Genomic DNA, 13468 nt, shown 5'->3' with positions numbered 1-13468 from the left:
CCCAAACATAGCAGGATATCCATCTTATCTGGCTTCGTGCTAGAGACCCCTGTATATAATAATAGCTGCCTTAATTATGTTTTAATTGGTTAATTAATATAATGAAAAAAATTTACTTTTACTTTAATTTTGAGCCATATCGTCCCTACTGTTTCTCTAACAAATTTTAATCTTTTGTCAGGTATGATTTTGAAACTGATATTAAATTGTATTCTATGTGGTATTAAAAAAGGTCTTAAATCTAACTTAGTGAACACTGCAGAAACCATGTTAGTTATTATGTGAATTAGGTACGACATTTTTTCCACATGATAAATAAACAAAAGAAAAAATTGATGCAGCATCCGCTGAGAAATCCTGACTAATATGGGTCGAGCTCAAAAATATTGTAACCTCTATTTCTCATAATGCAACCACTAGCATGTTTTCACTAGACTCTCCTGGGGCCAGATGCATAAATGGTGTGTAAACACAAAAACCATGCGCACTTCCCGCTCATAAATTGGTATTTATAAATACATAATGTGCGGTGAGAATGTGCGCACCTCACGCATTCTTTTGACAATGCTTACATACGGTTTTCCAAAGCAAACCAGGCTACAGTGAAGTGAAAATACAAAATAAGCTGAGACATGTAATTTAACATAAAATAAAATCAACTTCACGGAGTTTGCATTCGTCATAATCATCATCATCATGTTTACATATTTACATAGAAAAAACTATTTTACGATTCATAAACCGAAATAATTGTGTTTGTGTGCTCAATGTTTCCTTTAGCATCATTTAATGACCTTATTTTTTATTGTGAGGCATTCTGTAAACTGTTTCGATACTATTTTAATATTTACTAATCACAATATTAGACACCTGTTTAGTCCCAATAAGTGAAGTTCAGAGTAAAACAGGACTTTGCAGTTGGAGTGATTGTACTAGTCTGGTACTGATGTACGTTTCTGTCTCCCATTTGTAAGAGCCTCAGTTTCACCTCTTTCTCATATTTCTTTTCTGTGCCATGCCTGATAACCTGTGGCAGTGTTTTTTTAATCCAAATTGATTGATTAAAGGAGTGTCTTCATCCATTTATGGCTAATTGTGGGAGTGGAAATGAGGCTTGTGCACATGCGCCCAATTTCTCAATGAGTGAGATTTATAAAGTGAAACCATGTGTACGCACACATTTACAGTTCTGCCGAAAAGAATGCGTATGCATATTTCTGGTTTTGTGCGTGCACATAGTTTTAGTCATGAATCTACACAGAGTTTTATGCATCTGGCTCCTGGTGTAATATTCACATGTGAAACACTTAATATGAAAAATGACTATCTTGAATGTCACTCTTAAGCACATATTAAGGTAAAAGACACTGATCGGTTCCTCAGGTACTACATTATATGCAGGTGCTTATGGAATGTGTGACGTTAGCAGTCCTATTGTGCAGATGATGTCCTCCGCTGTTAAATTAAAATAATGATAAACAGCACATTGTTTTCAGGAGAGTTAACATTTGCACATCCAGTACAAAAACAAGACACCTCCAATTCGTGTTAAAGCTTTGCAGCCCCCAAACCCAATAATAGACCCTGATATATCATCAGTCAAGGTTATTTTTTTTGTTCAAAGCCACAGAAAACATACATCTGTTTTCTCAAGCACCACATGACTAGTTAAAATCATCTCATAATACACCTTAGACCTCTGTATTACATTGCATTATGAAACATGTTTCATAATCTCCTTACAATATAATGCACTCCTGCAGCAACATCATAAAATGAATAGAAATGAGTAAAACAGTAATATTTATTGCATGTATATTGAATTTGAGACCATGTTTATGTGGCCGTCTTCTGTAATAAATACAAAACTGACAAACAGAAAACCAGTGTTCAGTAGTGTACTTGATATAGCCAACATGATATGCAACCAACCATAACAGTCGATACTGTAGGTGCTATGGGATTTTTAGTTTCTCTGACATTTCTGTGATAGAGGCTCAGTGATTACTCTGGGCAGATTTTTCCACCTGTTAAATAAAACTCTCCCTCGCTGTGCAGAGGCGGCTGAGACCCTGCATGTTTCCTTGCGGATGTGTCAAACGGAAGACAGCGTGGAGCAAGGTGAGGGCAGGAAGGTGTGGGGGAGTGAGGGAGGAGACAGGACCGTGCACAGGCCATTTGGTGCGTGTATGTTCATTAGCATGGAGCATGGGCCGTTTCCCTTTCCTCTGGGAACGAGCTGTGCTATCTGACATCCCCGATACAGTAAACAAACTGCTCCTTTCACATCCCCACTTCACACATACCGACGCACAGCAGTGGCTTGCTCCGTGAAGACGAGTCCATTTTAAGAGAGCGCTCAAGTGAAACAAAATTTTTCTCATTAATTAGCTTCATTGGAGTTCCACTTCCAAGATGTCCTCGCACTAACTGAATGCAACTTAAATAAGGTGTTGTTCTTCGGTTGAGATGCGAAATGTGTCACTAGACTCCTCAGCTCCACTTATTACACCCTCACAGTGTTGAGAAATTCTGCACTCTTCGCTCGTCTTTTATCAAAATCATTCAAGTTCAGAGCATGACTAGTGAGAGTGATGGAAAATTGAGCTGCTCTCTCATGCAGCAAAGAACAGTGCAGCCATTCCCTCACCAGCCACTCCTCCATCAGTCCAAATGTGCACAGATATAGACTATTGATAAATGCCTCTGAACTATTCTGAGACTGGAAATTTAAAGGCTTCGAATTTTTGCCTTGTTCTTCTGTGGTGCACGGATAAATCTGGCTAAATGCTAGACAGTGATACTCTGTGACACCTGAGGCAACCACGTATTTCTCTGCATGGGGACACCGCCTGCCAATTTATCTCCAAACTTGTGTCTATTTCTGATGATTGAGCTCTATAACTTCCAGAAATTGCCTCTTAAATCACAATGTATTTTACACTGTGTGAACTCTCACTGAAATTGCAGACGGTGTCTACTGTTTCATGCTGAAATAACTGTCTTAAAACATTTTTCAACATTGCTCACTCAAGAGGCTCGACACCCATTTCATCTATATGAAGCTCTGAAAACATTCATATAATAAGCTGGGTTCAACATATAACACCTTGAGAGAGACATCTGTATTTTAACATTATTTTAAATATGTAAATGTAATCCATACTGTTTTTTTAAATTAAAAGGTATAGTTTAACATTTTGGAAAATATGTTCTTTATTATTAGTAGTACATTGTTACACAAGAGGAATGATGCCACTCTCATTTCTGTGTGAGTTAGCTTAGCTTCACACAAAGACTGTTGTGTCCAGCCAAGAAAGTCTGGGACATAACACCTGTAAAAATAACAAAAAGTTTTATACTTTGTTAAATTTGTACAAAGAGCAAACAAATAATAGCTTATAAATTAGTAAACTTTAGAGGTGCCTTTAGGTGGATTTGTTAACCTTTGGACGGATCCAAGCAAGATGTCAATGCTAACCTGCTACTAACTGTGCCTCAATTCATATTTGCTGTACAGACATAACTCTGCAACAGCGAAAAAAGCTATTAGATAAAGGTATTCCTTTAAATATAATATGCAAATGGATTTTGTGAGCTAATTTTGGTTTTGACTTTAAATTCTTTCATGAGCAGTGGGATGATCACACTGTACATAAAGCTGTGAAGGAAATTAATGAGGAAAAATTAAACATTTCTGTTAGAAAAAAGCCTTATTTAGGGGATTATAAAGCTAAATTATTGGCAGTGGTTTGCAGGATTTGTCAGTAAGTAACAACTAAATGGTTTAATAGCCTCTTTGTGGGATATTTAGTTACAAATTGTGAACCATTATCATCCTCTGTGGACCAACGTGTGCTGTGGAATCCATCTCATTTTTTGGTGAACAACATAAACTGGCAGTTTTTTCAACTGTTTCCTGTTCGAAGTTAGGTCATGCTAAAATGCCTTGAGAAAAAAAACAACCAATTTAGTTTATTTTGGCAGCCTAATGATTTAATAGCCATAGCTTCTAGTGCGGTCCCCCTCTGTGTGAAGGTATTAGCCTTGTGACTGGACGAGAGGGTTTTCTGATCATGAAATTATTTACGGTTATTGTCCTGTTTTCAGACTCCAGAGCCGGTGAGGGGGCACCACAGAAAATTGACCATGCTGTCATCGGAGGAGTGGTTGCCGTGGTGATGTTTGCCATCCTCTGTGCACTCATTGTTCTTGGTCGATACTTTGCCAGACACAAAGGTAAAGCACCGGCAATGCAATCATACTTGATCATGAACACATCTTAGAGTTCAAGTGTTTTTGTTGCAAGTGGAGTGCAATAGGATTGAAGTGCACAAGAGGATGAGGAGGTGTGTTGGCTAATTTGTCTGTAATCTTTTGCAGGAACTTACTTCACACATGAAGCCAAAGGGGCTGACGATGCAGCTGATGCAGACACGGCCATCATCAATGCGGAGGGAGGACACAACAACACAGATGAGAAGAAGGAGTATTATATCTAAACTGGACAGGCCAGGAGAGACGGGTGGGAAAGCTGCTGATGGTGGTGGTGCTGTAGCTGTAGGAGCATTATGTCTAACTCTGATTGGTTACGAGACGGCTTGAGGGCAGGGAGGGCGAGATTTAAAGAGGAAGAGAAGAAAGAAATGAGGAAAAAAATGGTATGTAGGACTGCCGTGGCCTAGTGGTAATAAGAGGCGTTGCTGAGTCTCCTATCCGACCCTTCCTGGACTGCTGGGGCCTATTCTGTACAGTTCAATTATTTTACAGACAATTTTGTGCCTTGTTCTATTTCTTTTGTTTATTTTGTTGTCTATGTGTGCTGCAGCTAGCTTTTAGCTCATGTACCCAGATCTGAGGAGCCAGCTCATCCTCACTTTTTTTTTTTTTTTTTTTGAGTAATCTCCAGAGTTCAGTAACTGGAATACAGCGTCAACACATTTCTCCTCAGTGGGTCAAACTCCAACAGTCCCTGCTAATACATCACCCCCTCATAATACATGCAGGTCTGATTGGTTTTCACATATTTCAGCTCAGATTTCCCACCACCCCTTCGAGGTCACTGTGTTGATTACTAACGTAACAGTTGTGAATAATCTTGCTCACGATAGAATGTATTTGTTCCTGAAAGTGAAGTAGGAGTGCTGTTAAGTATCATTTCGCACCAAACTGCAAAGTACAACTGGTCCCTCGTTGGCTTCAAGAAAACATCTGACAATTAGATGTGAGGTCAGTTTAGCGTTTGTTTAGGGTATTGTGGAGTACAGTCTAAGACATCCTAACAGCTGTAATGTGCCATGATATGGAGTTAAAATTTCTATAGAGAAAAGCTGAACCTTTCATTCATTTTAAAGCTCTATATCTGGATTTTCTGCTGATTCAGAGGACAACAGTTAATTAACAATAGCAGATAATATTTACTGTCATCTGCTTTCTTTCCTTTTTTGACATTAGCTGAACAACTGGTTCTGAAAAAAACCTCTTTTTTGGGAAAATGCTGATTCACTGTCTTGCTGAGAGTTAGATGAGAATATTGATGCCACTCTCACGTTTGTGCGATAAATATGATGCTGCAGCTAGCTTAGCGTGATGACTGGAAACACAGGGAACAGCTAGCCTGGCTTTGTCCAATGGTAAAAAAAAAAATACAATTACCAAAGACCCTCCATAAAACTACAATGTGTAGTTTTTACACTTGGGTTTTTGTACAAGTTAAACAAATGGGATAATGTTAATTAGTCAGCTTTAGAGGCGCTAGATGGATTTGTTACGTTTGGACAGATTCAGACTAGCTGTTTCCAGCCTTTGTGCTAAGCTAACCATACCATCTGCTGGCTGTAGCTTCATATTTACCGTACAAACATGAGAATGGTATCAATCGACTCATCCAACTCTTGTCAAGAATGTAAACAAGTGTATTTCCAAAAATGTCAAACTATTTCTTCAAAAACACCGCCTGAGTCTAGATTTATGTTTAGTTTTAATGACTATTTTGATCAGAATATTTTCTTTTTTTGGGATAGTTGGACCAAAAAACATGGCAGAAAACGTTGCTCTAATAATTAGAGCTAAAAGTATTTCCTCTCTGTTGGCAGACATTATGTTGACTGCAGGGTCAGAGTATATATACTCTCTAGTTCCTAAAAGTGACCCGTGCTGCTGTATTGATCATAAATCTTATTAAAAAGTGCTATTTGTTAGATATCGGTACAGACTGCTGTGCGTGCTTTTGGTTTGAAGACGAAATTTTTCACATTTTCATACCACCCACATGGTCGACCTTAGACCAAATATAATCATTATGCTTGTGTGCATATATAGAGTGAAAATTACTTGCAGCAATGGCTGAAAGTCCACTTTGCAGAGTGTTCCTCTGTAAATAATTGATTTTTACCTGATAATACAGCATATTGAGCATTTAACTGGAAATGTTACAAGGACTTTGGTTTATTTTATTTTTCAAGGTTTTATCTTTTTATTTGCTTGTATTGTGTTGAAGGGAGGAAGGAATGTCACACATTCAATGGCGGTTTCCTTTCAGTGATGTATAAAGTATCAAGCAAGTAAAAAAAAAAAAATTCACTGCTTATTTTCTGGCTTAGAAATCCTTGCTATACAGACTTTTTGCCCTTGCCCACACCCAAGTAAAAAGACATTCAATCACTGGTAACATGAATCAGTTATATTTTTTTGCTGTCTGTAAAGACATTTTACCTTTGGGCTGCAAATCTTTGATAACTTGTAAGGCCGAGAGCCGTTACAAGTTATCAAAGATTTGCGTAGCGCTTGTGACTTGGTTTGGGAAAGATCATTTTCTTACTGTCATCCAGCAGCCTCAAACCTTCACAGAGGAGCCGTCTACTGTTACAAATTTCTTTCTTTTTTTTTTTCTTTTTTTCACAAAATCAATTCAGAAGATCCGATGCTCGCAGACAGAGATGCAGTGTGCATACCTTGCACGCTCCATCCCTCTAAAACCTGTTTGGTAATTAGTGAGAGATTTGAATTGTATTGCCTGAATTATGAAAAAAGAAAATCTGTAAATGTATTGAAAAAAGGATAACCACTGCCTTAAACCCACCTCTTGATACTTATCATTATAAAGGAAAAGACTGAAGGACTTAATTTAGTGCCTTCTTTGATTTTGAGGCATATGGTTAGTATCGTAAAGTATCCTCATGTACACACTTACAGTATATCTTGTATATTTCTGTTCTTTCTAACTTACAGGGCCAGTACTCATCCACATTGTCTATGTTCACGCACCATAGACCTCCATCAAAAATACGACATGGAACATAAAATAAAAAGCTGGAATGAGTTTGATGTTTAAAAAAAAAAGAAAAAAAAAAGTATTTCTTTGTTTACCAGGGTGGTGTGGCAGCTTCCACTGACTCGAATGTCGTATGCCAGGATGTAGTATATTGTCTTGATTAGTGATCGCAAAACAATTTCAATTTGATCCTAATTGTTTTCTCTGCTTCACTTCATTTGTTATTTATTTGGATATCTTCAAGGACAAGGCTCACTAGTATTATCAGAGAGGAATACAGTACTAAACGCTATACGAAGCTAATACAAAAGTACATTTTTGTGGATTTTAGAGTTTTGGTGTCATGGAAACAGTTGCATGACAAATTTTATTTTTGGGTTTGATATTTATCTTAAATGGTTATGAAGTGACTGCTGCTTTTAATCGAGGAACATTAAAAGATTGTCAGAAGCATCATTCTAATCCAATTTTTGATTTTTTTTTTTTTTTTTAATACTTGATATTTAGTATGTTTGTTTTCACTCTCTCAGGTTCATGAGTGTTAATAGTTGTTTTTTGCATCTCAGGTAGAATGCAAATTTAAGGCCCCAAGTATATACTGTAGTACCACAGCTATTCGAAAAGTGAAGAAATCACAAGATGTACATGTTTTTCTCAGTTGTACATGTTTATGTGTTCTTAATATGGTGCACTGTTACAGTAAACGTTAAATATTATTTTGCATAGACCTAGTTCACAAAGAAAGAAAACTAGATTTGTTAAGCAAATGAAAATTATGTACAGTCAGTGTCAACAAAATCACGATGATGTTCATAAACTTCTTCCTCTTCCACTGTAACACTTTGCTCATACAGTATTGGTTATTTAGTAATTATAGGATGTGACCACAACCAGACAAGCATCTGTTTGCATTCATTCAATTCAAGCATAAAGTTTCATAGATGAAAAGATGGCGTATTTACTGTGACATGAAGTTTTATGAATGATGTAACATGTCTTGGATATTTGGATGAAACTCGTGTTTCAGCCTGGGGGGGGGGGGGGACTGGTTGTTTTATTACCCCCCAGATGGTTGTTTTTGTTGTTGAATCTGAAATTTCTCTCTGTACCCAGGCGACATTTTTCTTTTGTGTAGTGAAGAGGATGTTTCTCATATGACCATGCATATTTTGTATTGGTTAACACCAACATTTTTACAAAAGAAAAAAAAAATCAGAAGAGTACTTGTCTTAATAAAAAGATATCAATGTTTAAAGTGGTGTGCTGTGGTGAGTTGATCAAAAACGTATTTTCTCTTTGTAGTCCTGTCCTGCTTGAGAACAGCAGAATTTATTAATCTGTATTTGTTGTCAAATTCACTTCGCCCGTTCAACATGCTGCATACATTAGCTGGATTGAACCTGCTCACTTCATCCTGAGCTGCTGATACTTGTCAAATGTTGAGGCAAAACTACTGTACCAATGTAGATGTGATGTGGGTGAGCAGCAGCAGCAGCAATCTGAGCTCCCATTGGTGACTGACACATGCACCTGTGGTAAAGATGGAGGCGAGAAATGTTTTAAATGACAAAATGACTGACACCGATAGGCTTGGGGGCCCCTGTTAAGGTTTCCAGCTGAACATGTGGATGTTCGTGATTTGACAAATTGATAGGCATTTCGAGGAACAAGACCTAATTCATAACCATAAGCTATTCTGTCATCATAATTCTGTCAGTGCCACCATTTCCCATTACTTTAAGTGATCCATCCCAGGTAAAGGTCAATAACATTATTCAAACTTTAATGGGAATAGTTTAACCTTAGAAACCAGCCACTTTTCTCCCTCACTCATACAATCACTGAAATATAATGCTTCCCTCAAGGAACATTAAATACCTGCCTTGATTTTTTTTATTTTTTTTTAAAAACAGCAGATTATAGGATTTTCTCTATATTTATTAATTTTTCTTCGAGGTTGAACTCTTGAAATTATGCATCTGAATTGAAAGCAGGTATAAGTATTTGCTGCTCGGCTGTACCAGTTTTCAGTGCATCATGAACGTACAAGGGTGATGTTTCAGTTAGACGCTACTAATTCCATTTAAATGTTCAATTTTAATTTGGAATGACATGTTTAAGTGTAATTAGCACAATGGGGAAATTGAGAGTGAACGAATGTCTGAGCATGGCTTGTTTAGTTGGCTAATTGATTGATTGAGATTGATGGCATGTAGCACTTGGCTTGGCTGAGGTATAATTAAATGATGTGGGAATAAATAGTGGGTGAACAACAGCAAACGCAACAGGCTCTGTCTGCACACTTATCTCCCTCTATGTCGTTCCTGTTTAGCACAAATAGTCAAGGACTTGCATAATTCCTATTTACTTATTTATTGGCTGCTTCAGTTGTTAATAGGATGGCAAATACCTCTAGTATGTCCTTCTCAAACTACATTTTTATTCCTTACAGAGAACAGCTCAAGGGCCTCTTGTACCACTAGCTTTATTTCTTCAGAAGATTTGGACAATTTTGATATGTAAGATAAAAAGCCTCTGCCTGAACATAAAAACAGCATGATCACAGAGTTTCACTTCACAAAACTCTTTGAAAGGTCACAATATAAAAACTTTTAGATCAAATTAGGTAAAACAGCACATTAGTACATTTACCGTAGCATCCCAATACTGTATTTTATCAGAAAAAAAGAGATTGCAATGGTAATTTTCTCAAAGGTTACACAAACGGCAATGAAAGAGAATGGGCTGTATTTGAAATTATGTAGATTTGTTCACCTTTTTTGTACAGTCCCTTACAGAAAACAAGTACCCCTTCATCGAAATCATCCATCATTTTCCATATGTGTTTATTTAAAATGACAGTATGTTATTTAAGACCACCTAATGAATAAAAGTGGATGTTGTTTAGCAGTGGCAGAATCTGGACCTTTCATTCATTACTTTTAGCTATCTATTCAAAACTATTTACACTGTACTTTTGACTAACAAGTTCAACTATTTCTGTTTGCTGTTTCAAACATTTAACCTTTATTTCAACCAATTAACCATTACTTCCAGCTAACTATTTCAACTATCCATTACGTTTTTAGCCATTTTAGCATTCATTGATTACTTTTAGCTAGCTGTTTTCTTTTCACTGACAAGTTTCACACAATCTCAAAGACAACAGGTGTTACAGCTGACTCAATATGCAGATATTTAGTACTTATGCCAAAGTTTCCTACTGCACTGAAGCTTCAGTGATGTCCTTTACTTGTCGCTTCGGATAAAACTGTCAATCTACAATCTTTCCGCTACCCCTGGCAACTGCAGAAATACCCCTTGGGTACAGGTTTACACTGAAGACATTAAACCTGAAACCTGTGTAAGTTTACTGAAACCATCTAAAATATAGTTAACTGCAACTGAAATTAGTAATTGGTTGGTTGTTTATATTAAGTGCAATAAAAGCTTCCCAAAAAATGTTATAAATTCTTCTAAAACCAAAGATGGACAGATGTTGACCCCAAACGTCTGAAAGTCAGGACAAAATGTGCACAATGTAGCAACAGTGGCAAGGATGCTAGCAGCTCTGCTGCTGATGGCAGGGAAGCTAGTCCTCAGAGCCCTAGCAGCTTTCCTGCTGTTACAGCTACAAAGAAAATCCGACAGAAACTAATTGCAAAATACTGCAAGAGAAGATAACATGCAGGAACAAAAAGCATTAAAAATGAACCCAGTGCAACAAAGCCAAACCATGCCAATCTGTCTATGATGCCAAGTCATTTTCCATGAAACATATGAGCTACAGAAGAACCTGAATAAATGAGTGGAGAAACGTAACGAATGCAGATGCTTCCACACAGGCACACTACATGGTACAATTAAACAATTATTATCCAATCATGCTCTGTGGCATGTATAAGAATGCTGAGCAGGCCTAGTTGATTTTGAATTTGTCTCAGGATAGCAAGAAGTAAAGATCCACGTGACTTTCAAAGAAGGTTCCTTGTTGGGGCTTCTGAGATGGGTTCTATGATAAAACGTTTCTATCCTGACAGGAGTGGTCTCTGGCAGGATGAAACTGCTTCACAGTCACCAGATCTCAACCCAGTCGAACACCTATGGGAGATTTTGGAGCCAACATGTTAGACAGTGCTCTCCACTATAAACATCAAAACACCAAATGAGGGAATATTTTTTGCTGTTCATCCCTCCAGTAGAGTTTCAGAAACTAAAATCAATGACGAGGAGCACTGAAGCTGTTCTGGCAGCTTGTGGTGGCCCAACACCTTACTAAGACACTTACTGTTGGTTTTCCTTTAATTTGTCACCCATCTGTAGTTGTTTCAAACAATGATGAAGGACAAGCACCTGAAGCCTGTGATAACCACAACACAATTATCTCTGACTGCTACAGTATGACCCAGAGAAATCTGCATTAATTAAAGCACACACAACCAGCCTGTTAATCCTGTATGAAAGTGTCAGGGAGAAGAGACTTGTGTTTGTGAGGTGATTAACTCCAAACCTGAAAGATGCTGTGAACAGCACTATAGGCTCTAATGTCAGCGATGTTGCTGCTTGATGTTTAATAGTCCGATATTTAATCAGAGATTGATGTTTACCAGAGGGAGAAAATGTGCTGGATGTTGATGTGGAAGTTTTAGGTGTGATTAATTAGAAAAATCTACAAAAAAAATCCCCCCCCTTCCAAAAAAAAAAAGAAGGTTAAGTGTCTCATACAGGAAATCTGTAATTATCTGCTGAGCCCTAAGCTTCAAGCAACATCCTCTGAAGTTCCCTCATCCAAATCTCAAGGTGACTCCTTTCTGCAGAAGCAAAGAGAAGTTTTCTTTTCCCAAATTTACATTGATGTTCTGCTTGATAGCCACCACCCAGATACAATAAGTAAGGCAAACATTTCCCACTCTTCTTTATCTCTATCTTTTATTCTGCTACATCTGCATTTAATCTTTCTATCATATTTAGCATTGTTGATACATAATTAATTTTCATTTAAAGTCAATTTTAATTTGAAACACTTAAATACCTGTTCATGATTATCTTTTGGAGATAGCTGTAAAAATGCTGTTGTTGCACTACAAGTTTATTTTGTCATCCAGCTTCTTTCTGATATACCACAACGCCTCTATGGATGTTTTTTCACTCATGTTTTGTGTGTTTGTGTGTTTCTGTTGTCAGCATATGAAAGTGTTCTATTTTTGTGGGACAGCCTGTTACAGTCTAAAAAAAATGTCTGTACACAGCCTTGAAGTCAGTCACATGGAGCTTTAGTGAGCCGGTGAGTTGCTGAAGGAACACTGCCATCTCAATAATTTATCAGTCTGAGTCTATTTTCACTTATTAAATTAATTAGTTAGGTAATTAAAACTTACATTTTTTAATTAAATTAGCATTGAATTCAACCACAGGGCCTTCACCTGGAAAGAAAGGCATCATGGGATGAAGTTCATCATCTTAAATGAGCTTGAACTTAAATTCAATTCCATTTGGGTAGATGTGGATAAGTTAAAAAAAATTATCTGTTTCATGCTCTGTAACCTCTGCAGTCATTCTCTTTTGAAATAAGAATTGCAGATAGTAACACACTATTGCTTTAAAAAAAGGTTTGACTTCTCTTAACTAAGCTGTATAACAGATTTTAAAACCTTATGGCAAGAGCGTAGGTTTGCATAGGAACGGTAGGGACATGTCCCTACCAATATGCTGGGAGGACAGAATTGTCCCTACCAATATTTGAGCGAACTTGTTCACACTGTGTTTGGTGTGAAGTCATATTAGATCATTCCAATGTGCCCTCCAAGAGGCTACGTCTCCAAGACAACCGATTTAGGCATACTACACTGCTCCAAAAAATGAAGGGAACACTTAATTATCACAGTATAACACCAAGTCAGTTAAACTTCATCAATCTGTCCACAAGTGATTGTGAATCAATTTCAACTGCTTTGGTAATGTTATGTGTCATTTGATGCCTTACCGTACTATGACGTTTGTATGACCTTTTATGCCATACTATACTATGGCGTTTTTTGGGATTATTATGCCTGCCTATCCTATGTAATCTTATTATGTACCATACTATGACGTTTTTATGACTTTTTATGCCATAATATACTATGATGTTTTTTTGACGTTTTATGCCATACTATACTATGACGTTTTTTGACATTTTTAGGACATACTATACTA

At 37.2% G+C, this 13468-nt stretch overlaps 1 protein-coding gene across 3 annotated transcripts in view; it reads left to right on the top strand.

Annotated features, from left to right (window-relative positions):
- LOC111651922 (cell adhesion molecule 1-like) overlaps positions 1-8528 on the top strand; it is a 151691-nt gene extending 143163 nt beyond the window's left edge. For all 3 annotated transcript variants that reach the window (XM_023402001.2, XM_023402000.2, XM_087172833.1), the window contains 2 exons: positions 4111-4239; positions 4384-8528. In XM_023402001.2, the coding sequence (XP_023257769.1) occupies positions 4111-4239; positions 4384-4502 (248 nt within the window). In that variant the 3' untranslated portion in view covers positions 4503-8528. The remainder of the gene's footprint in view (positions 1-4110; positions 4240-4383) is intronic.
- Positions 8529-13468: the final 4940 nt, after the last annotated feature.

This window comes from Seriola lalandi, unplaced genomic scaffold (assembly GCF_002814215.2).
Source record: "Seriola lalandi dorsalis isolate HSWRI2012SDOR001 ecotype SW California unplaced genomic scaffold, Sedor1 jcf7180002053855, whole genome shotgun sequence".
Classification (NCBI taxonomy): domain Eukaryota; kingdom Metazoa; phylum Chordata; class Actinopteri; order Carangiformes; family Carangidae; genus Seriola; species Seriola lalandi.
Note: the sequence above shows the minus strand (reverse complement) of the source record. Positions and strands in the feature narration are given on the sequence as shown.